Source organism: Myiozetetes cayanensis, unplaced genomic scaffold (genome assembly GCF_022539395.1).
Source record: "Myiozetetes cayanensis isolate MyiCay16 unplaced genomic scaffold, myiCay2020 scf2-11, whole genome shotgun sequence".
Taxonomy (NCBI): domain Eukaryota; kingdom Metazoa; phylum Chordata; class Aves; order Passeriformes; family Tyrannidae; genus Myiozetetes; species Myiozetetes cayanensis.
This window is the reverse complement of record NW_026087411.1, coordinates 44,853,385-44,879,960: the sequence shown is the minus strand read 5'-3', so window position 1 is coordinate 44,879,960 and position 26,576 is coordinate 44,853,385. Positions and strand designations below refer to the sequence as shown.

General features: G+C 35.7%; 1 protein-coding gene across 4 annotated transcripts in view; it reads right to left on the bottom strand.

Annotated features, from left to right (window-relative positions):
* Window positions 1–7,302: 7,302 nt before the first annotated feature.
* PDE10A (phosphodiesterase 10A) overlaps window positions 7,303–26,576 on the bottom strand; it is a 358,481-nt gene continuing 339,207 nt past the window's right edge. For all 4 annotated transcript variants that reach the window (XM_050316279.1, XM_050316278.1, XM_050316277.1 and 1 more), the window contains 5 exons: window positions 26,204–26,376; window positions 24,112–24,223; window positions 19,811–19,891; window positions 15,732–15,820; window positions 7,303–11,918 (listed from right to left, as the gene is read on the bottom strand). In XM_050316279.1, coding sequence (XP_050172236.1) covers window positions 11,801–11,918; window positions 15,732–15,820; window positions 19,811–19,891; window positions 24,112–24,223; window positions 26,204–26,376 — 573 coding nt within the window. In that variant the 3' untranslated portion in view covers window positions 7,303–11,800. The remainder of the gene's footprint in view (window positions 11,919–15,731; window positions 15,821–19,810; window positions 19,892–24,111; window positions 24,224–26,203; window positions 26,377–26,576) is intronic.

Genomic DNA, 26,576 nt, shown 5'->3' with positions numbered 1-26,576 from the left:
CATGTACCAGGACAGAGCTGAAGGCTCCAGACTGCAGAGGGGAAACCGCAGGAAAACGAGTGAGGGAAGTTTACCATAGAACTGGGATAATTCAAACCTGTTTGCTGTGCAGGGCAGGCTTTATACAAAGGAAAAAATGGACACCTTAAATACAGCTCATCCATCAGAAAGTGTTTACAGGATCTAAGAACAGCACCGCAGTCCAGCTATTCAACAGTCACAGCATCCAGTCTCATCTCTACCACAGGGAAGGCTCATGTGAACACCAGCAAGCTCCAGGATTAGAATCAAGAGAGTTTCTAAAATTAGATTCTTAAACAAAACCAGGATTCCTTAATAAGTAAAAATATAAGATAGTTTTTAAATGTAGCTCTTTGTCTCCATCTCAGTTTCCTAACCATACTTTTGTCCCAGAAACATAACCTGCATGTCATCCAAAGCAGTTGCTGCACTCAGTCTTGAAACACAGACTTGTCTGTTAGAATGCACTGTCCCCATTGCAGACACAGGTAAAGTATCTCTACACAAAGCATCTTAGAACAAGTCCATGCACTTTATTTTTATTTGCTTGAGATACTGCTGGCAATTTGCGTTGTTTAGTTTGTGTATTAGGAATGCCAAAAATAAAAGTTTAGCAGCATTCATACAGTATCCAGGGCTTCAATAGTTCTTATTATTTTAGCATAACTCTAAAGTCAAAATTTAAACTATAAAGCAGAGCCTAATATCTTAGGTGGCTTTTTGGCAATGTCAGACTAGACTTCCCACTAGAATTCCCATAAACCTTTTGAACATATTGGCTGATTTAATGCAAGCTTCAGAGAATAGTCTCAAAAATGGCAAAGTTCCACGTTTGGTAATAGAGGTGGCTCTTTAGGGAGAGGACTAGGGTCCACCCCAGGACTTTCCATTCTGTTGTCCAGTTTCTACAGAATATGTGAGTCTGTTTATCACAACCAAAGCATGGCAAGAGGTGGATTGTAACAGAAAACAACAGAGAATTTCAACATCACAGATAAAGACAGCAGAAAACCTAACTTAATTTTTTTAAAATCTAAGCACAATAATGCAAACCAACAGGAACCTGGGCTTCATCACCCTGTGATCAGAGGAATACCTGTTTGGGAACACAGTGTAGGCTCAGGGACTGTGGGCAGCATTTCACATCAGCTCTGCTCCTGTGGATTCCACCAGTTAACAGCGCTGGAAGCACGGATGATGACAATGGTCTTCTGTCTCAATGTCTTTTCTGCACAGAAGTATAGTTGGTTTGGTTGTATCTACTCCTTGCTGTTTCGGCAATTGGCAGAGATGCCTTAGCAATGGTACTTATCTCTTACTTGTCAAACAGAGAGGGCTCACAGTCCACTCTCCAATCCTATTGGAGGGTGGTTTGTGAGTGTCAGTGGGCAAAAAGTCTGCTTTTGTGTGTTCTGTGTGTTCTCATCCTATTGCTACCGTAAGTGTTGAGATTGTGTTATTTCCAACAATCATCAGAGCTACTTGGATTCTGTATAACCTGGAGAAGAAGTATCCAGGCATTTTATTATCATGTCAAATTTGACTATCCTCAGAGTAAAAAATAAGTGGGTTTTTTCCATATATTCTCTAATGGATTTTTCACAAGCACTTCCCTCTCATTATTTCTTGGCATGTAGAAAATATAGGGACATTTTTCTCCTAGGTTATTTGTGTTTGAAACTGACAGTCACTGCAATGTGTGTAGAGTGCTGGAGAACCACACAGGTTGTGGGAAAACCACACATTTTAAAAATATTTGCTTTTATGTCCATCCACAGGAAAAAGCATGTGAAAGATCTGTACCCTGTAGGGTACTGTGGAGAATTACATTGTTCATATCTGGCTTCTAATGGTTTCTAATCTTATTACAGAATGCGACATGTTCTATTTATTTCTTTTTTTTTTTTTTTTTTTCTCTGAGGTGAAAGTAACACTAGTGAAAAGGCTGTTCCCAACCATTTTATCTCCAGGATAACTTGATGAGACAAGCTCTCAAGAAAGGAAGAGAATTCAGCCTGTTCCAGCCAGAGAGTTTCTCTCTTTCTGCTGAGGTTACCAGTATTCCCCTCAATTCAGGACAAAAATGGCAGCAATATCACTAATGGAAGGAGAGAAAATGGGTTACAGCCACCAGCCTACCCTGGAAAGCATATAGAAAAGACAATTCCAGGCTGTGTCAACTGCATTAGCCTTGACTGCGGCAGCAGAAACATAAAATTACAGCATTCTCAGTTATGGGACTCTCTTGTTTAAAATGTAGAGTTGCTACTAAAACACAGCAAAATAGTTAGCGGCAAGTCATTGACACAAAGCCTTTCCATATCTTCAAAAGGAATGATGTTCTGATCCAGTTTTCCCATGTCATGGATTATATTAACTGACTTGACTGAAAAAGATGACACAGATCATCTCTTGGTACATGTTCCAGTTGAAAGAATGTGAAAAAAAAATCTTTCCTGTTTACCATGTGAATGTCTGCTAAGCATTTCCCATAGCATCAGTATTCCTGGGGAATAGAAATATCTGTGTCCAGAAGTGTTTCGTCAGATGAAGGTTAGATACCAAACAAATGGAAGCTCAAGCAAATTCTGCAGACTCTACTTTACTGCCACTGTAAGTTAGCAGCAAAAAGAGTAAGATACACAAGTGGCTCCATCTATAACATAGGCTATGCAGGATCAACTAAATTCCTAACTTCCTAAACAGGTTCATAATACAGCTTCAGCTTCAAAAGAAAAGCACCAGGATCCCCAAATATATTAATTTCATTTATGCCAACTCTGCTTAAAGACACCATCTGAGGCACTTCATAAAGCTCTTCTGCATGATAAGCATTACATGGCACTTCTGTGAAGCAGTGCCATGAAAAGAGTGATTCTGCATGAGAATCTTATGCAATTCAGGGCAAAACATACCATGCAGAAAGACTGGGGAGCTGAGATTTCAGATCAGCCTCCTTACTTTACGGCTAGCCAGTGGGTGAGAGAAGCTTTCCCTGTATGCGTAGCCCATCTTTCATTTTAGTTTTGCTCTCACCTTACCCTCGCATGGCACAGTGTTTACTTCATTCCAAGCTTTTCAAGTATGTAATACTGCATGAAAATTATTACTCTCAGGGCAGAAAGAAACTCAGGCCTCCTTTGCAAATTCCAGTCCACTAAATCTGCCTTTGGTACATACTCTGATCTCTTGAAAACACAGCCCTGAAGAATAGCTTTACACTTTTAATTCTTAGTCACCGGAAATTAATTCAGACCACAGAAATCAAGAGTGTAGAAGAGGCTGTAGAGATGGCAGTCTTTTCTACTCATGAAGTCCTCAAAGGTGAAAGGAAAAAACCAGAAATTGCTCTACCAGAAAAGTAAATTTGCAGCACAAAAAGAGCAGAAATTAAAAAAGGCAGAAAATTAGGAATTTGCCAATATTATCAGCAAATTCTATTTAATGATTTCAAGGAATTGATTTAGCAGCTTTCATATAGCTACTAGACAGATCTCTCCTTGGATGTTAGTTCTCCTGTGCGAAGTTTTCTTTAAGCTTGCAGTACAGTACCTCTTGCTTTTCCGAGACTGATGGTCTTGGGATTCACATGCCTTGTGGTGAAGGACAGAAAAAGTCTTCAACTGATGCTTCACCAGCTAGAATGGCAACCATTTCTAAACACTAGGTCAGTTCCCTCTGATTTGTTGGCATTGCAAAGGTTTAGACAAACTCAAAGAAAACTGCTGGCCTTGTACATTCAGGAAGCAAAACTCTATTAGCAGACAACCTGGATTAGCTCCAAGTCCCAGGTCATGTGTAAGTTCTTTAGGTACTCTTGATGAACCAGACACTTAGTTCACTAATGCTTCTAGTATATCCCCAGTAAAGGATAGCTAGCTCTGATGGCAATGCTCTGCTGTAGGTAGGAAGAGGGATTTTGGAAAACAATTTCCTGTATTACCCAGGAAAGATAACATCCAAAGGGAATATATTCTAAGGTTTTATGTGTTATTTTACACATGGCACAACAAAAAGCAACATGAGAAACCAGTATTTATTCCTTGGAAACTTTAGTTTTACCATGCTTGTGATTCTAGAGTATCTAGAACCTTTAGTTCTAGTACCTAGAACCTCTAGTGCTGTGACTTTGAAAACTTTGAAACTTTGAAAGGAAGGTAGTATATTGCACGTGCAGCTCTGTATGAGGCTATAGCACGTTTAAATGCATTTCATAACTGATCATGAAAACTACTGAGAACTGCGCAGAAGATAGACCTAATTCCCTGGTCAGATACCAAGTCCAAAATGGGAAGCTGTCTGACAACTGGAGCTGAACAAGATAGTTTAAAGGACCCAGAGAATTACTCATGCCACTTCCAGCGGCCCTGGAACAGGACCCTGCAAAATGGCTGCAGAACAGGAACTACACAGATGTGGTACCCAAACCCATTTGACATTAGCACTCACATAGAAGTGAGTATAGTTTTAAAACAAAATCTGCCACAGTGTTTAACTATAGGATTTTGAATTTTTTTAAGATTACATGTCACTGCAACAGCTCAAAAGTTGTTAAAGATGCAACTTCATATGCCAGTTTGAAAGCTTTCTTAATCTTCCCCTCATACCTGGAGAAAATGGAAATGGAAGTGCTCAGCAGCAGCACACCTGAGGGCATCACAGCCCTGTGATAACTGTTCTCACCTCACAGGAAAGTGAACATCACCATACATATTATAAGATGACCACCTGATCGCCTCTACATATATTTTGAATTCTAGGAATATTTATAAACTGCATATAATTCTAGGAATATTTATAAACATGCATAATACCAAAAGAAAAAAAAAAGTGTTTAGAGGCTGTAAATAACTGAAAAAAGCCCCCAAACCATAGAGTGTTGGGCAATTTACACAAGATCATAATGAAAATCTGTCACAGAACAACTGTATTCCTTCAAGCCCATAAGTAGCATCTTTTCTTTGGAAAGACCATTGTCTTTCCAAATGCACTGCAATTCTTCTCTTTAAGCTTCAGTATATTTTCATGTTAAGAAGAAAGGCACACATTGCTGGCCTTTTTCCCATGCTAGTCACAAGAGAAAATATATTTTTTTTAACCAGGTTTGGATTTTTTTGGTCACAAGATGTAAAATATACTTGATATTGAATATTTTTCCTTTCCACAAGTCAGCAGCAGAAAACAACTTGGACTTCACTAGCTGGAAAGTAACATTAGTTATCATACCATTTCTCTTCTTTGTAATCAACTTGTCCACCAGCACTAATTTGAAACTACCCATATTCATCACTCTACCACATTCACCACTGCTAACATTGATAATAAAATTTTCAAAGGCTTCTGACAGATACTGACATTCATAGGTACTGCTTGGATTTTTGTTTGTTTGTTTGTTTTTCTTTTTTCTTTTTTCTATTTTATGAGACCTATTTTTTCATTTCCATATGCTTATTAAATAGTGTGTATTAACAACTGATGTTGCTTCTATAAGCAGCAGAAATACTGCTAAAGGAACAGAAGTAGCTCTACAAAAATCGTTTTCTGCCCTGTATTCACAGAGCTTACAATCCTGTAAAAAAGCAAAACAATTAATGCCAGCTGAATGTTAACAGATGATGGGGTGAAAATCATTTAGCCCTTCCAGCAGGGCTACAACCCAAAAAAACCCAAACAACAACAACAACAAAAAAAAAAAACAACAACAAAAAAACAAACAAACAAACAAAAACTTTACCTGCTTTAAATAATTACTTTCACAGTTCTTGAATCTCATCTTTTTCTTTCCTTTCAGCCTTTTAAACAACAGGCCTTATGTACACATGAACTACCTTCTGAAGCATCTCTCTGTAATTCATTCTTGACCCAAAGACCTTCATCTTTGTCCGCAACTTCCACAGTACAGGTAGCTCTTCCAGAGCACTACTGAAACACACTGAAAAAAACTTTTCTCTCTAATCTGAAGAAGAGAGACTACAGATTGAGGAAGGGGAATTTCTCCTTAGTAGTTGTCTTCAGCAAAAGAAGTACAACAAAATAATCTTCAACATTTGTTGAGCAGGTGAAAGCCATTGATGTTTCTGTCACAGAGCACTTGGATACTTTCAAATAAGCCAAGTTCAGAGTTCCTCAAAACCAACAGCAATACTCATTTCCTCCCCAAATGTCAATGAGCATAGTTAAGGTGCTTTTACATTTATATTTTCCACTATCTGCAATGGAATATATTTGGGGTTGATTTTTGTAAGTTTCTGATGATGTTTTTCAACAATGGGCTAAAAATGTTCAGAAAAGCACATAAAATGGCCATTGACCATCAATGGCAACGCACCATGCTGTGCTACAAGAGCTAAGTCTGCACAAACAGAAAAATATGAAAAGGCGTGTCATCCATATGCCATCAATTTCAGCATCTTGACCAGAAAGTCATTACTTGACTTCAGCCTGTAGATCCTTGCCAACAACACAAAAACAGGTGGAAAGGACTAAACTAATAGTATTCACAGAAACATTCCTCTTCTATTGCTCGCCCTTAAAAATAATTAAGAAAGTTTTAACAAACCCTTAATGAATAAATCCTAAAAAATGCATTAACTATCAGCACATTTTCTGTCTCATCACATAACTTAGTACATAGCACAATCCTTGCAGCAAACAGAGCTTTCTGGAAGGGCTGGTTACAAGAGTATGTATCGGTGGATAGATACATAGGCTTTTTCTTTTCCATCAATTTTTAAATTTTATTTCTAATGTGTTGTTCAGAATTTTCCTTTATGGTTCCTTGAACATACCTTGTACTTTGAGGGTATTGGCAGATGTTAAAGCCCTATATTGCTTTGGACTAGCAAACTGTACAAATTTGGGTGCAATTCCTTTGCAATTCAGCATATGAGTATCTATGTAATTCCCAAAAGGTAGCATTATCTGCACTGACATTTGACAGTGTTAAAGCAAGGATCTGTATGGAAGTTATCTGCCAACGGCAAGGTAAGTTCTCTGGCAGCGTGAGGGCAAACAGAAAAGGGGATCCCTTCAAAGTTTGTGACAATGTGAACTTGCAGTAGGTGATAAAAATATATTACAAAAAAAAATTGTCTTAATTTGGGAAAACGCACCATAAGCAATAAACTGAAAATACAGGGAAAACCAAGCACTATCTATTTAAAAGACCCCACTATGTTTTGAATCACTTTGTGTTGTGGTTTACTCATGGTGTAAACACACATATACACATTCCCATCCCTCACTTGCATTCCCAATAATAGCAAAAATAAACATGAAAAATAATATTAAAAAACTCTGTATTCAGTAATATTCACACCAAAGTATATGTATAGATATATCCATTAAAATTATGAACATTTCTAAATATATTTTATGTATCATACATATATTTATATGTATAATTACATATCCACAGAAGTAGTCTTGCTGTGCCAGAGCCAGCAGTAAAAGCAAAAACAGGTTTCACAATAGGACACCCATATATGCATACGTACTGGCTGCTTTCGTTTGTGAATTTATTTACAACTTAACTATATCATAATAAATGCTTACTGTTCTATTGTACAAACGTAATAGTAAAGGTTTAGGTTTGTTTTTTAAATACAAAGACTGCAAATGAATACATGAAAAAATTACACACCATGTACAGTATTTATAATTTATAAATGCAAAGTTAAGACCTCTTTAAATTATTGCACTTGCATATTTTTTTACAAAGATAAGTTTATATGTATCATATATATATATATGTGTGTAAATATATATATATATAAAACAAAATTTTCAGCTCACTAAATGTAGTAAAGTTGAATGTTGTTACCTTGAAGTTCTTTCTTCTTCACATAACAGCCCAACCTGATTTTTGAATATTTATGAAACTACTCTACAAATCAGTTTGATCTACCCTAGAAAGCAGTCCATTATTTTAGGTTTTTTGACAGAGTATACACCCGTATTACAATCGAGCACAGTTTTTGGTCAGAAAGCAAAACAGAAGTTATGATGTGCCTTTGCTAGATTGGGATATATAATTAAAGTTTGAACATGAACTTCCTTGTAATATTGTGCAGAAAGACGCTTCCACATTTAAAATTAATAAATTAATTGTTACACTTCACAGAACTGGTCCTATATCACAGTGTTTGAGGCAAATGCATTATTTCAAGAGGGTCATAATTGATTTGAGCATCTAACAATCTCTATATTTTTTAACATGAATAGTGCTTTTTGCTATCCCTACAATTTAAACATTAAATGCTCTAAATGCAGTCACAGCAAACTGATCACACTGTTCTAAGTTTAAACACATGAAAGAAATCTGTGCCACATCAAAAGATGAATTCCTCTTTGCATGTCTCCTCCAATTTAATATACTTGATCATATACTCCAGCCAGAAAAATCCAATTGCATTTCTCTAATGGTCACTTATAAAAAAAAATATTACTGCTATGAGTTTATAGGAGTATATTCTCCTATATACCATTATAGGAGAATGTTGCACAAGCATAAAAAATTCATAGATTAATTTTAACAGTGGAGTTTCTGTTAGTGTTGTAATAAAATATACAGTATTTCAGACAAGTATTGTGCCATCTCAACTATTTTTCTCACTTAGTGCATACCTTTCAGGCACCATTTCATAATACATTAGAAATGCTCAATTATAGCTTCAAACAGTGCTTTTACCTTTACTAGGCTTAGAGAAGAAGAGCAATTGGAATTATTAACAAGAAAAATGCAATTCTGGGAATATAAAGTCTAACACTTCTAGGAAAGGAAAGAACTGTTAGGCTTTTTATACATTCTTGTTGATTTTGGGCAAGATCAGTTTTAGTACGGTAAAATGCAAGGAGGAATGTCTTTTCACATTTTAACTTAATGAGTCAACTTCGAACAATTAAATCTCAATATGTGTTTGAGTCATGAAATTCAAATGCAGCTCCAAAGTTTTAATTTTCAGTGGTTTTAACTTTAGAAGTGCAGGAATAAGTCTTTTTCTAAAAAAAACATTTACACATATGGATCTATACTCTGTAAATGGTAAGACAGACTATATTTGCTTAAATAATTACAGTTCAATCATGGCTATTTTTGTTGATCTCTGTGCTAAGAAAGAGTAACATTTTGTCATGACCTTTCTCCTTTTACACACTAGGAAATCAAACCAAACCACAGGCACTGGAGCCAAAATTTTTAATTCTAATAGACATTATATTATAGCAAACATATATTTTATGAGGTTTGGATAGTTCTGTATTAGAAACAGTACCTGATTCAGTTGAGACATAACAACTGACTGCCAATTTGAAAAATTTTCAAGGGAAACAGGCTCTCTATCAGTACTTATAAACCGCAAAATAAAATCATATGTGATACTGTCAAATATTTTAAATGGTAAGAAACAGAACTAGTGAAGTTATCTTTACTGTCAATGAGTAAAAGATGAATGAAAAGCTTTCCATACACACAGACACAGTGTGATAAGGAATACTGTCGCAATGCTTTTAAGATCAGCATTTTTAAACCAAGAGAAAAAAAAAGAGGAGAATAATAACAAATATACTTCAACCATGAAGGAAAACATTCCACCAATTTCTTGGGGTATCTAAATTTCAAGGAGTATTTTTGTAGTCATCATAGATTTAGATAATTTCCACGTAAATTAGGATCTAGGATCCATGGATTGTGTCTCAAGTACTAAGTGGATGAAAGGTTGCATCTGCATGATTTAGCTGAAACAGAATAGCTAAAGAGTAAAACAGAGGACACAGCATGAGATATTATTCATTCTACTTTGGTGTAATTTTTTCCCTTTTTTTTTTTTTTTTTAATTCCAAAACAGTTTGCTGTGATTAACAATTAATTTCTGCATTTAGAATTGGCAAAGCAAACAGAAAAAAATTATGGGGTTGTAACCTGTGTCATACAAGTAAGAAAACTTCATATTGAATTCTCAACCTGTGGGATCTCTATGTACAGCAAAGGCTTAGGTGCATTTATACATTACGCGATTATGGATCACACACACTGTACACATATACAGATAGTGGCATGTGCTCGACCATAACAGAAGGCAAAACTCAAGAGTCCAAGTTGTTCACACAAAACCCATAAGATGGCATGCCTATTAGAGCAATACAACCCATAAGACATGAGATGGAAAAAGAGAACCTGTATTCTGTCTTTAAGTCACTACTAGTATTTTTTGCAGTTACACAATGGCCATGTTATCATGGAACCACTACAAGTGTTCATTACCTGTGAAAAAGCATATAATGCAGTAGAGGCTGTATGTGAAAGGTGTGCAAAGACGGTGTTTTCACCTATGGTGTGGATCACGGTGAAGATTTTTTTCTCATTATTTTTGAGAGAAAGGACAAAGGCAAATTAAGTGTTGTTGAAACATATTCTGTACAATTACACTAAATTTAAGAGTGGCATTCAACGTAAGGTCTTAAAGGCTGTGCCTAAGTTTGTAAGGCTAAAGCCTAAGTCAGCACAGAACTGTAAACACACTGTTTTGGAGTACTTTTCTTCAGTCAGCTATTCTTTCACTAAGAAAGGCAGTGCTAATCCTGGAAATTTTGCTGAACTAGGGGAAAAAACAAACAGACAAATGGAGAAGATTTCTAATTTCACTCATCTTGGGATGGGGGGGAAAAAGCAGTAGAAGACATGCAGTGTTACTGTGCAACACAAAAGCTAGTCAATGCAAACACAGTTTTGATTTATTGTGATGGTACCACAATCCCTCTTATCAGACCTGACTTTTCTGACAAGGCTTTTGTTCCCAGCAGATAGCATACTTCAGGTATGTCTCTAGTATGTTTTAAAATTCAACTCAGCAGGTAGAAATAAAAATTATGACTTTACTCAATTGTGAGCTAGGCAAGGAAATCTTTGCTGTCACATTTAAATTTTAATCTGATACTTCTGTCACTATGGATACAAAAACTCCAACCTGAAACTCCCTCTCATATCAGAGATAATTATTCAGTACTTCCAGTGTTTTAAGGGAGGAGTTGTCTAGGTTTATAAATCATTCTAAATAACAAAGCACCATCACTAGCTCTATCAACATTTCCCTTATGAGTGACAGACAATTTGCATCATGATGCTTAATGAAGTACTTTAAAACTTTAACCTGAATGTTGGTTTTCCTTTAGTTTGCAGCAAGAGAATTCACTGTAACCTAAGCATAAATTATAATCTCCAAGGATTCTGCTGGAGTTCAAACTGATTACAAGTAGATCACACATAAACATTCACAATAGCAATGGGTATATTGTTCTATTTATAGCCAAGAACTCCCAAGTGACACTGGTGTTAAAGCCAGCCACAGTACGGTATAATAAAAGTACCATTGAAACCCTTACTATAAAGATACAATTTAGAAGTACCCCCTAAGATTCCCCCACCCCCACCCCCCATCAGTTTTAAATTAAGGCCTCAGCAATGTAGCCCATGAGATAAGGCCAGTCTTTTATATTCACAAGTCATAAGTTCTCTTTTGATAGCTGACTCCAAAACATCTGGGTTGTCATTTTCCCTCTGTTGACTTTGTGTCACTGGTGTAGGTCAGGAGACTGGCTGCCAGAGTCGTTTAGCTGAGGTAACTCCATGGGTGTTACCTTCCTAGGCAGGTCTACTTCTTAGTTAGAATTTTGTAGCTTTTCTTTTTCCTTTTTTTTTTCAAATAAAAATTAAACAAAACAAAAAAAAATCCCCAAAACAAGAAGGGGTGCTTTTCAGATTGAAGCAATCTGTTGCTGCTGTTCAGTCATCAATCTTCACAGGAAGAGAATCTGAGGTCCCAGGAGCAAGGGACTGGGAGGAAATCCATATAGAGGCTTCCTCACCTCTTGTTACTTTCTCCCATTGGTTGAGATTGTCCCTGGAGATGCAAAAAAGTCAAAGGTAAAGCACTATTCATGAGTTTACTAGGATTTATTTATTTGTAACAATACTGTCTGTTGTACTATACTTTGATATTTATATTTATTCTGTATATTAGTTCTTGTATGTCATCAGGCTTTTATCATCTTTACATTATTTCAGCCTTCAACTTCAGTTATCCCATTTTATAATTCTGATTCATATCCATGTTGACTATATACAGGCCTTTGGCACACCTGTCCGAGGGCATGCCCTGATGCTAGAGGCCACCACCTGCTTCCATTACAAATTTACAGCCTTCATGGCTGCAGGAAAATTCAGCTGTGAGCCAGGAGAGACATGTCAGCAGAGACTCTGTGGTGGAAGGCAGTATCTGATGGAGTCTATGAAGAAAGCTCCTAGGTGCCCCTAGGGTGAACACCTACACCATTTTCTGCCAGTGCTCCAGGCCAACTGGAAACCATGAAGCCGGTGTTAATATGGCACTGAACCTCAGCTAATACAAGTGGGCACTAAGGATCAGAAAAAGTGAACCATCACTATTGCTAGGTCTCTTTCCTGGAACTGGGAAAGTGATGAGAATTGCAGCCAAAACATTTTTAAATTATATCAATTTCAGCAAGAATTCAGACATAAAAGGACAAAGAAAACAGTTTTAAATTATTTGGTCTGAAATAAAGGAAAAAAATAAATCACTTAATGCTCAAAATAAATACACTACTATATATTTGCCTCTTTGGTGGGCCTATTGAGTACCTGGGCTACAAAACACAGAAAAGACTTATTCTGAACACTGTAACACAGGTGACTGGTAGTTTTGATGTACACAGAATTACAAGAGAGCATTTAAAAACGTGGAATAAATTACCAGACAAGAAAACCAAGACTGTTAGCTGCTACCTTACCACAGGAATATCAGTGTGATACTTTTTTTATTTTTTTTAAGGCATTGATCGTACGATTAATTTGCCCTTGAGCTTCCAGTGAACCCTGGCTACCAGTGTCTGGAATAAATGCTCAGAGGCCCTCAAAAGAAAAACCTTGATGCTGACATGCTGTCTTGACTGCTTTTGCTGCTATTATTGGTGTCTGCATTTCAAAGAACTCAAGGATGCAGCAGCTTAAATATTGTGTTCCAAGAATGAGCATTGCTGGTGAAGGGGTGATATCGAAATTTGTTCAGTCAGCAACTGAGGAAATACCAAACAAGAATGAGGCTCTATTCCTCTCCTCACACTGAATAACAGTTACCCATCAAAAATAAAGGAAAAAAAATGTAGTGCAAAATCAGCTACTTGAAATACACTAGACTATTCTAAACCCAGCAATAACATCCATTCTTAATAATTTGTGAAGTTAGATCTGTGTTCTGATTTCCTATTTTGCATGTCTAAGTCTGAACTCAAGCTTCCTCTTCATTCCCTTCAAAGACAAAGCAGAGGGTAATTTCAAGGCCAAGATAAAACTGCTCTTCAGAAGGCTTTATGCCAGGGTGTGGATTTTCAGTAAGCTCTTTATTCTTAAGGAGATCTTAAACCTCATCCACATGTCTATGCTCCAGTTCTTCATCAGCACAATCTAAATTAAAGAATACACAATAGCAAGACAGGGAGCTGTGTCTGTACAGAGCTCAGCCCAGTGTGGAGTCTGTGTCAGCCTAGCTTTCAGGAGTATCAGTATTACGCTTTGAATTACAAATAACAAACATAATTTCTGCAACAGAAAAAGTTCCTATTATCTCTGCCAGGAGTCTGATTGTTTTTACTTCAGACATCACATCTTCTACAGAGAAATATGCTCTTGAAAAGATGTTCATGCTTCATCTTCAGAATTATGGAGAATCTTTCATCTAGAACACATATTTACATGGGTGTTTGATATTCACAGTTCAACTTTAAGCCTCCTTGTCTGAGTAGTAAAAGATGGACCATCAAGTAATACAGGCCACTTTTGTAAATAAATTTCATTTAGATATCCAGATTTTTGAGACCAAAAATCAAAAGATCAGTGTCTTCCTAGAACCCTGCTTCTAAAAAAGATGTTGTGCAGTCTTAAGCACTCAACCTAGCCTCTCTAAGCCTCAGTTTCTATTAGGGGAATAATAACACTAACTTCATACCATAGGTACTGACTATGCAAATAGTTCTACAGTAAATACAAACTCATTTTTAAGACCTCCCATTTGACTGTGCTAGTAAGAGAACTTTCCTGATATCTTATTTTATTAATCATGCAGACTCTGCAAGACATTTTCATGTTAAGAGCATATGATAATGATTTGGGGAGTAAAAGTAAACTGGAAGTGTTCACGACAAGGTCAGGTGGGGCTTTCACCCAGTCTAGTGAAAGGTGTCCATGCCCATAGTGAGGGGATTAAACCAGATGATATTTAAGGTCCCTTCCAACTCAAATCATTTTGTGATTCTATGATACTCTTGGATAAACTAAATATATTATGTCAGATTATTTAGTCTCTCTCTACTAAGAACTCAAAACATTCTTTCAGCTCTTTTATAAAGAAAGAGCTTCTCTTCATCGCTACTGTCTTTATCCACTCTTCTTATAGCACAGATGCTAACCAAAATTCCAGCTGTAGCCCCATTAACAAAATAACTACACAGGTATAGTCTCCAATCCTCCTGAATAGTCCTTTCATATCCATCTAAGGGTTGCACAGCCATGCCCAGCAGAGACACCTTAGAGGAGACGACTATTAAAGATGGTCCCTGTATACTCACTGTTTTTCATGAGACTATACTATTTATAAGACTATACTATCACTGTTTTACATAAGACTACTTCATAAGACTGTACTATTGATACAGACCTACACATTCTTTTCATAGCTGTAAGAAAGAGTGTTTGGGTGTGAATGAAACAGTTTTGCTAAGTAGTATATTAAATTTCAAGGCATTTGTTCATTACTTAACACAAATAAAAAGTTCCATGGAAGCTTGAATTTAAGGACTGTGATAGAAAAAAAAATACAAAAAATAAGAGAGATACTAGCAAGAGCAAAGAAAGCAGTCCTCTTTTCCCACAGGACATAACTTAAGATTGCTGGCTTGATGAACCAACTGGATTTTTTTAGAAAATACTGATTAACCAGAAAATGGAACATTTTCATGAAATACACACTGGTTTCAACAAACGTTTTGTCAGGAAAGATTGCTAAGGTCCAGGATATAATTATTGGACAGACCTACCTACAAAGCAATCCACCGACATTTCAGGGTAGAAGCAGCCAGTAGGTTAAAGGACTCCTGCCTCTCTGCCAGAAGAACCCAAGCTACATACCAGTTGATTCATAGGAGAAAGCTATATTTGACTCTCCCTCATCCCAGTGTTACTACTCTTATGTTGCCAATTACTGAATATTTTGTGGATATTTCTTTGTCTGCTTTTTAATAAAAGTGATCTGACATGAAATAAAACCACATGCTAACCCCATGTCTTTTTAATGAAACAGAATTCTTGAGAATTTTTGTTGTGAAAACCATGTTGAAGTAAAAAGGACACAGAAGGAAATTGCACTTAAGCAGCCTAGATAGCGATGCATAAACACTGAACTGTTCCTCTCTAATTACTTTTGGCATCCAATACACTTTAATCAGCTGTGTCTGTAGATCTGCTTCAGATAGTCCCAGACATTAGCTATCGCCTCTGGGTTTCTGCATAGATTAATGTAATATGTGTATCTCTGTTTATCTGCATGCAAATTCTAAAATTAAAAGTCTGTATTTCCAGACAAACTTGCAAAGCATTCTTTCTTTTTCTTTGACCAAGCTACACGCTATGTACATTTACTCACCTGCATGCTCGAAGTAGTGGCCCAGTTGGAGGAAAGATCTGTGCAAGTGTGGTGTAACATGGGATGGCTACAGCATTGTAGAATCCAATCTACGAAAAACAAGAATGAAAAAAAAATGTTGCCAAACTACAACACTACAACACTGGAAGCTAACAGCCAGCGAGCTCAAAGCTGTTGACTATTCACTTAATTACTGCTTACATTAGTTATTCACACTTCTGCATTTCCTCTTAATATCTGAATCCTTTAAAATAAGCAGCAACAGTGAAATCTCTGGTAATAGCAAGTTGCTTACATGCCTTTCTTTTATGACTGGTACTTCTGCTTCAAGTAGGGTTTTCTACAGAACCTTTCATTATTCAATTGATTCATTTTATTTGCTCAGGATCTGTCTAGCTTTTTGATGTCACTAGTCATGGAAAGTAGGTAGAGATGGCAGAGATATTTCTGCAAACATTATTCATGTGATGATTTTATTTTTTAGAAAAGGAAGATTGTGTAGCATTGCCAAAATACAGTCAGATTCTGGATTGTTCTGATGTCCTCCAGGGTGTGCATTACATAGCTCAATTTACTTAACATGCTGGGGGCTTTGCACATTTGGAAAGTTTCTAAAAGGTGTGTACTACTGGTCTGTAGTTTCTTCTCATGTATGCAGTTCAATGATATGTTTTTACCATAATTTTATTTAAAGAACATCAAATGAGCACCTTTTTAATGATAGCTGATTTATACAGGCTTAGGGGCCTCTAACAGCTACAGTGCCATAGCTGAATTGCCATGAAATGAAGGGATTTTTAGAAAATGTTGCTTATATATCATCAAGGGTGACAGGTTACCTTCAGACTCATTATAGCATCAGTCACTTACCCCAGACTCTTAAGATAGTTACAGTAGTGCACTATGATCTCTTTCTTAGGGCAAAATTTTTAAATGCCTTTTACTGAAATTACTACGTATTGTACCACAACCAAAGCATTTGATAATATCTCTTTTTAATAGCCAAACATTGGCCATTACTCAGAAGTGAGAGGGAAACTCTTCTTCACCAATACAAAGATTCCTCCCATACTGCTATGCAACCAAGTCATCTCTGTACTTACTACTATATAAAAATGAGAAACGTTTTCTGATCTGTGAACCCAACAGTGAGAGCTAAAGTATTTATGATGTAACCAACTGAAAGAAGGTGAAAAGGCAAGGCTGCACACAGCTGGGATGTCTGCTCATCCACCCTATTTCGCATAACGTGTCATTTTCTTCCTACTTGTTTTTAGTTTTGTTTTTACTTTTTTTCTTGTTTGTTTTGTTTTGAAGGGGACTATTTTATTCCACAGGGAAAAGTAGATTACCCAACAACTATCAGATATTAAAATGGGGCATTAGATATGGTCACACAAGACCTTCTGGCTCAATAAGAAGTGTGTTGCCCTTGCAAAACCAACTTCATCCTTCCACCAAACTAACTTCATCTGCAATATATTCTGAACAACTCTCTTTGGAATCCTGACATTTAGAATAAAAGGTGTCCTTTACAGTCCTGGAAGCTTCTGAGTAAAATGCACATTGAGTCAACGAGGAGAAACCCTAAAAGGCTTTCAATTAATTTAGGTTTTGAAAAAAGCCAAGGTAATGAAAAACATTCCTTTGCAAGAGTTTCCAATTCTGACCAGACCGAATTCACCCAATCCTTTTGTAACACATTGAGGTTACCTGGATAAAATATTCCAGATTGATTTTTATGTTGAAACATAGACAGAAAAGCCTAAAGTTTGCTCACTGCAGAAAAGGTATTGTATGTATATCCCAAAGATGAATTAGCAAGAGAAAGTAGAAAATATCTTTTGTTTGTGAAATGAATTATCTCTGTCTCTCCAGCTGTGTATCCTAAACTATATTTCTAGTTCTAAGAGCTGGATTCTTAATGTTCTGACTGAAGTAAGAGATCACCCTTAACATTTTATCCTTGCTGTGTAGGAGTAAAATTTTATTTTCAACATGAAAATTGGGTTTCTGGGATAAGCTTTGAATGCCTGAAGTATATGAACTATTCCTTTCCTCTCCTTCCATTTCTCAGGTTAGCTTGACTTGCTTATTAAAAGGGCTTTCAGGTCACTGCATAGTTTTGTCATTTCTGTTTTCTTCACAGTTTCCAAAAGGAGGGGCAGAATAGAAGGTGAATGGATCCTTGCTAAGCTGGGAACGAATCCTCAGTGCAGGTTTCACAATAGGAAGACACCAAACTCAGAGACCTTAAATGAGCTGTGCTGCAAAGGATGTAAAGCACAATTGACCCAGGCACCCAAGTGAGAGGAATAGCTAAGTAAAGGTTATTTTTATCAGACATGAGTATTTGAGACAGAAGTAGTTATTTTCAGAGATTACATGTTTATACAAATCCCTATTTCCTAAACATCATTGTCATTTACATAACATGTTAATGCTTTAGTTAAAATTCGCATAAAAATACTCAATAAGTATTTTTGCTAGAGTCCACGGAAATGGAGGAAAATAGTTTATTAAATTCTTCAGTCTCTTCATAAATATAGGAAGGGCTGCTTTCACAGAGTCATATACGTCCTAAATCTCACATTTTGCCATAACGTTATAAGGTACAGAAACTACAACTATACTAGTGAAGTTGGCTTTTAATGTCCTGTTTAGTTGAATATTTTACTGTTATATGACTATGAAGCACCAAACAGCACACAAAGTAAAAGGGAATGTGATGAAGACAACACCTGAACAATACTTACTAGAATTTAAAGAGACAAAAAGCTTGTTTCTTAGATCTTTCACTTCATTAACAATTCTCTCACAAATGCCAAGATAACTGTACATACTGTAATACCGTGTACTTTTCAAGATGTTCAAAGATAACTAAAATAGTGTGTGGAAAAATAAACCAAAGGCAGAAAAATGTTTCTTCTCATTTTAAACTTATACTGAACACTTAAATTTAGTACATTAACTGCCAATGCCTTACTATAATAAGGTGTAATAGTTTTAAGCTAAAATATGATATGGCATATGGAGTAAAGTGCCAAAATACAAAAATTTCAATATTCTTGCTTACCAATCTACCATGATTTTGTGATAACTTTAAATATAATTGTTAATTTCAGAGATCATAAAATGCTTTGTGAGTGCTAACAACTCACACAACATCTGAGGCCACTGAAATAAAAACACCTTTTATAAATACATACATATATGTATGGACAATGAACAATTTACAGTTATTTTTCTCTATTAAGATAATGAAAGGACAAGTTACCTTTTCTGTTTAACAAAAAAATTATTTTCAAGACTTTTTTCCCCCTTAAATTATGTTTACAAAATTCCAAATTTCCCTATAGAATGCACAAAAACCTGTCATTTCTGCACACTTGTGCACATGAAAATCAGAACTCAAAGATTTGGAAAACTAGACAATTGAGGCTCTTAGAAATACACCCTTTCTTGCTTATCCCCAAGAAACATTTCACATTATTTATTTTATGAATGTGAAAAAGCAGAGGTTGTAGTTATCCAAATAACTAATGAAGAAGTATTTGTCTAAAATTGCAAATATTTTGAAATCTAAACCTGAATATTTTAACCAAGAACAGGGGATAAAGTTCATTTTATACGCAGGATGAAACAGCAAAACCTTTTAGCTAAGGGCTGAAGCAACCATTTACTAAGATAAAAAGTGTTACTGATACTCCTCAAAATCGTAGGTGATTCTGGTCTGAGCTAGAGTTACAAGTACAAAGAAGAGGGAAAGTGACAACAGCAAAGAGCATGTTGTAATTCAATTAACAATTTGAAAACAAGTTTTTCACTGCTACTTAAAAATCTAATAGTTTTACATGCAGACCATAGAATTCATCAGTCTGCATACCCTAATTTCAAATGCAATTTTCACTAATATATGAAATGTTTTTTCCATACATATAGTGTTTATTAACACTTTACCATAACTATGGTATGTATGTATATACATATAGAGAAAGAGAGAATGAGAGAGAGAGAGAGAGAGAGAGAAATATATATACATATTGTAACATGTACCATTTTACTGAGAGAGTTCATACCTGACCCTGAGGGACTTCATCTTTCTTGTCTCTGTCCATCATAGGAATAGGTTGAATACCCGTTTTCTTCATTTCATCACCCTGGAGAAAAGTAAATCAAGACTAGTGAGACCTAAATTATTTTCCATTCTTTGTCAGTCTAAAAATCCAGAATTTATAAAAATGTGTGGTACAATTCTGAGGCAACTTCAGCAAAATGCTTAAGGAGAGTGAGGAGAGGCTTCTTTTATACATTCACCTAAATGATAATGTAAATCACAGATGCTGAAAATTAAGACTTTTAAGTCAATATACACATATTTGCCTTATTTCCAAGTATGTCTCCATAACAAAAAGCAACTGGAAGAATAAAACCAAAGAAATTTTATTCTGTTCTATTCATACTTACTCTCATTTTTCAAAACATTACCTGTTTAAAGTACCATCATACCAGTAGAGCACAACTACACAATGAAGGGAAAGCTGTAGTAAAACCGAATGAATTTATAACATGCCCTCTTTGTCAACAATTTAGTCTTTTTCACCATGCTACTTTGGAGAAGTTGCCTGTCAAATAACCATCTTTTCTGTAAGTACATTATCTCTCTACATTCATGGGAAGAATACTGGGAAAGATGCTGTATACCCAAAGGCCAGATATATGTAATGCACAAGAGAAAACTCTCTCCCTGTATTTCACCCATTACCAGCAGAGCAGCTAGAACACATTTCTGAGCCCTATATTGGGCCTGGAAAACAATTACTCTTTAAAAATTCGTAAGTAGCTGGCTACTTTCTGTAACAAATTGAAGTTTTCCAAGTCTTATGCCTCAACTGCATTGTGAAAACACCACAGATGTTTAATCTTGAGGGGTAAAGGCAACTACAGCAATGGCTGGTTTTGTTTACTGCCCATATCTGAGCTTCCCATGTGATCTTCAACTTACCAACCTTATGTATTGGCAAGGTTTTGGTAGTGGGGGAGGCTAGAGGGATGACTTCAGAGACTTCTGTGAGAAGATGCCAGAAGCTTCCCCCAGAACCAACTTCTTCCCAACAGAACCAACACCAGCATAATGAGGGCTCCTATGAAGAAAGTTAACTCCAACCCAGTCAGACCAAACACACTTTAATTAGGGAGAATGCTTATGCAGGATAACTGCTTATATAATATTTTCTTATCTGTGTCCTTCAGTGTGAGGTTCAGCTTACAGAGGTTTAGCTATCCGAAAGCTTGGGACATTCCCTAAGTCTTTGTTCTATCTTTCTGCTACAGTTATTGAAGGTATGTCCAGAACACATTTTATTACATCCTATAAGATTCACAAAGCCACACTTCAAGTGCCAATGTGTCTTTCCAAGGGGGATTTTGCTACCTTTACTCAAAGAGAACTTTGCATTACAATAAATTGACTCTGGTCTGAGCAGAGCATCTTTCTATATGAGTGCCTTGGGAGTGCCTTGAGTCTAGAAAAAAATGGGGACTTCTGGAATTCAGTTCCCCCTTGCACATTTTGGCCTCAACATCACTTATTAACTGTGATCCTGTTCAATTAACAAACAAGAGTTGTAATCAGGAAGCTATTTTTAAATTCATGTTTATATTATTCTCTGCACTATTTCTTTCACCAGGTAGTTAAGAGAGTTTTAAATCATGGAATGTAGTCTCTGTTAAGACATTTTGCTGTTGAAAGAAACAAAGGGAAAGGCCTCCTTCCTCAGCTGAGGGGGAAAAAAGATGCCTGTACCAATTCCAAGCACAGAAAAACTGTTATTTAGGAACTGTAAGCAAATATTGCTTTCATATGCCCTCAGTAAATAATATTTAAATTTTTTTCCATTTGGTTGAAGTACTGCAATTCACTGATCCAAGGCTGTCTATGGCTACTATAGACATAACATACATACATAAACCATAACAACCTTAACAATAAACCATTTAGCATCATATGATTTTAAGAAATTTGATTAAGATAAAATTAAGTGCCTGAGAAACACTTGTATTCAGAACTTTGAGAAAGCTTTCCAGCCTCTGAATGATTATAGTAAAACTGAACAAATCTCAGATTCATGTTCAACATTTCACATGCACTAGAAACACAAGTTTTTTATGTTCACTGTGATAACATATATATGATACACTGCTTTTATCGTCATGATCAGGAAGTTAAAGCTGAAATTTTGACCCCAGAAGTTTGCATCATACTTGCAGTACAGCTGTAATATATGATTTATAAGTCTCTTAAAAAACTCTGCAGAAAGGGTTTAACAATCGCCTCATATCACAAAAAACAAACAAACAAACAAAAAACCAGGAAAAAACAAACCAAAAAAAAAAAAAAAAAGAAAAAAAAACACCAACCCAACAGACATATTTATACAAGCTTGTAATCCTATATAATACTATATAACTAGATGAGTAACATATTATTTTGCTTGAATTGTAGCACTCTGAGAAAGTTTCATGTTATCAAGGCAGAACTTAGCTGAAGACACCAGCAATACTGGGCTTCAATGACAAAAAGCGCAGCGTAACATACCACAAAATTGCCACAACTGCTTCTAGAGTTATTGTTTTAGTTAATGATTACACAAAGAAGAAATATTATAAAAACACTCTGAATACATCATTCAACATATTAAGATTACGAACTCCAGTACTAATTACAAGCAGTAGTCTATGCTTTTCTTAGAACTGTAATATTCTATCCTATTTGTAACTCATGTAATGTAACCATTCAATGTAGTTATATATACTTTTCTAGAGGTAACTAAGTAACAATTTATTCAGTGAAACAAAGTCTAATCTTTCTATACCTGTGGCTGGATCTGTCAGCCATCCTGCCTGGATCACAGTATATCCAATTTCTGCTATATCTCAGTTAACCTCCTCTTAAAAGAGGATTCGGTAAAACACCAATTACAGAATTCAATTTCTGTCAATAAATTCTAATTTACATTTGTTCCATGAAATAGCAATATATCAAGATCCACCTTGATAAACTCATCCTTGGATTACCAAAAAATTTAACATCTGGGCAGGCTCAATTACACCCATAATTCCATCTTTACTATTGTCAAGTAGAAATAAGTTTAATTCTTCCTTCTAGATTGAGTTCACAAGATTTTCATTGAAAAGTCTTTTTACTATAAGCAAAAAATTGAGTATGTTATCACTGAGGGCCATCAACATTATATCTCCATTATACGACTCATAAAGCCACTCACTTTCCAGTGCAGGTATTTCAGAAGTGAGTACTGAACTAGATCTTTGAGCTTATATATTTTTCAAATATTTTGTTATAGTCTGAGCTGTTTATAATGAAGAGAATGAAACACATGAAGACTAAAGACACACACAGTCCGTGCACATCTGGTATTTCATAATGAACGTGCAACAGGCAGAATAACAATCTCCACACTTTATGCATGCTACATCAATTCCATGGGTCTGATTTCTATTTTATGCCTGTGTAAAACAGAAATAAGCCCACTGAACATTGCAAACTTTTATAGGGCACATAAAAGAAGAGAACAACACTTTATCCCACACACATGCAAAAATAGTTCTGAAAATACAATGTATTTTCTAAAGTTGCATTACTCAGCTCCATGCAACAACCTCCAAATTTATTCCTTATTTTTAAAGTACTCAGTTCCACTTTAAAAATTAAACAATTACAACGTTTACTCCTCAGCATAAGACACAGGAGAGACTGAATCTTTATTTGTGAACACAATTATATTAATACAGTTCAATGCCTTGTTTCAATTCTCAGTACATCTGAAGTACATCTTCAGTATATTAAAAACTCGGCTCTCTCTGAGACCCAGTCATTGAGCTGGCTCACAAAGGAGATTCAAATTGTCAGATCAGAAAAATTTTCAGGTTTGCCGTATCTGCTTTAGTATTTCCTAGACTCATACTACAGCTTTGTTTCAAGTATGTTTCAAGGCAGCTGACTTGGAAGATGGTTTCATATTTTGCATTTCTAAAATACAAATATATCCTTCCTAAAACTACAATTAGTGACCCAAAAGACTTTCCAGACTTTCTTCTGTGTTCTGCTGCTTGATCACTTTTTGTTAAGACATATTTTCTACATTTTCTTTAACAGAGAGAAAAAACACTGCCTGAAAATTAGATATCTAACTCAGCTCTTTAAATAGCTTCAGAGTAAACAACAAACACATGCATGCACCAGTAAACGCTCTTCAGAACAAGCACACCAAATTATTGATTGAAAAATACTTCTGGTTGGGTTTTTTCCTTTCTGGATGCTTCAATTTATAAAAAAAGAAGAGAAGAGAAACACACATACCTCAGCCCAGAACTCCGCATATATATCATTGGCTGTCAGTCTGGTAACTGGCCATAACTTTGTTACAGAACACAAATCACAAGCCGTCATCATCAGGCCAATCACTCTATCTCTAAAATAAAATAACATTACATTGTAAGAATTAATGATCACTCTGCAAGGTTTTTATTTGCCCTTCCTCAGGTCAATCATCAGTAATGTATATATACTACATTACTTAGCTTGTTTCTTCCTCTCTTGCTTGTGATTCATTGGTAAGGCATGGCACAAATTGTAAACTATATTCCTCCTTGTATTCCCTACATTGTTTGCAACCAGCGTTCATTGACCATTTCCTACACAATCACATACACAGACGAGTCCCTAGAATGTCTGCCTGTTAAAACATTCACATTCCCCCCTCTAATTTTCTGAAAATGCAGTATAAGTCTATTAAAAAAAAAAAAAAAAAGAAAGGTAGCATATCCAGTTGCTGCATTTCTTTCTGTTCTTTAGAGAGGACAACATGCTCCATATAAGAAAAAAATTAGTTCTGAGTCTATTTCAAGGTACTCTGTCATTGCTTTGTTGGAACGAACTTGAACCCTGACAGAACAAGAATCCTACACATAACTCTGTCTTACACATTGACAAACCTGTTCAGAGTAACTGACATAAGTAGAATTATAATTACTATTAGAATAACACACACACACAAATCTCATATAATCAGTTTTCTAGCACTTGTCTGCTGTCCAAACCTATGGTTTGTGAATCTAAATTTTACAAAGCAAACTGGCAAATTAATTAATTTTCCACTCTATCAAGGAATTAAGATGACCCTTAAGGACACCTGCATCTTTATTAATAATACCTATTCCATGTAAAAAAGCATAGAGCTTGTTAACTTGCATGCAAGTGTGATGGTAGTAATTAAAACTGTACTAACAAACAAATATACTGGGGAAATAACACAAATACACAATATAACCAACAGATAAATGGCAAAGCACAATTCCCCTGAGTTAAGACAGAGGATTCATCAGCCATATAAGGGTCAAATTTAGTTTTCTATTGCACATACAGTACCAACAACAAGTCTTAGATTTGTTAGCCACATTACAAACTGATGCCTATCTTGTGGGTTTGAACTCAAAATGCCCTGAAGGCAGGTAAGATTTTTAAAAATATAAACATAATAGAATATTCAATCACACACTAAATAGTTGTTATCCTAATAAAATTTTGTAAACCCTAAATTCAAGATTTCTGGTAAATTTAATTCTAAGATTTTCAGGAGCTGCTATGTCTTTGTCTTTTTAAGGTGTTGAGGTTTATTAATGTCTGATGTTTCAGTTCCATACTAGAAAATAAGCTTTCTCAAAAGCTATTTTTCCTACAGTGCTATAATGATTCATTTAAAACTACTGGCTAAAGCCTGTAAAACTCCTCAAAAGAAGACCGAAGAACAGAAGTTTCTTTTGAAAAGAAAACAGAATCATGACTCACTGTTTTGTCATATTGCCTCCCTAATTTTTCCATGCATTAAGATTAATGATAGGATCCACTTTCGAGCAAAGAATCTCTGAAGGACTGCATCAGTGCTTTAATACAGCCTGTTATGAGATACATCTCTCATCCAGACTGCAGTTTTGCTTTTGTGGACAGTCATGTATTGATGAATATGAATATACGCACTTTTGTATTTTTTAAATCTTAGAGCTATCTTAACTCCCAAATGTTGAGGTCTGACCACAGTTTTTCCCTAAAAAGCATACTGACAGAATAATAAAAATATTGAAATAAAAATAAAACAAAGTAATTATTGCAGTAGGCTTTTTTCTCCAACACCTAACTGCCTATGCACTGAAGTTTCCTCTGCAGATGATTTGTCACTGAACTGTGCAGATGACAACCAAAGGCAGGGTCAATGCCAATACAAAGCAATGGAAATCACTGTTACATATTTGGAATTATACACACTGCTGGTCTTAAAAATCACATATATAAGAAAACTACTGTTGATAGACAATTAAAAAAAAAAAAAAAAAAAAAAGAGTTTTCTCCCTCTAGATTAATGCCATAGGGATCTAGTACTGGTTTGCAGCTTTACCTGTGTGCTTGGTTCTTAAGGTTTAATGCTCCTGTCTGATGCAGCTCTTCAAGTTGCTTCCTATTTCCAAAATACAGGGCAAGGTCTGTGGCGATGATGGCTTTCCGGATGATCTCAAGTACTTGCTCATATTCGCTGGAGCTCAGATTGGAGAAGACATTGTGCCCTTCCAGCTATGAAAAAGTAAAAAGCCAATAAAAAGCACAAGCTCTAATTCTGAGATGATTTCAGTCCTTACTTCACCAGACAGGTTACAACAGTTTTGCAGCGGTTTACCCAATGACAAATTTTGATGCAAATTCAAATGTTGACAGCCTGAAATTCCCATTTTTATCTTTCCTTTTTAAATATTGTCTAGAATAAAACCTATGAC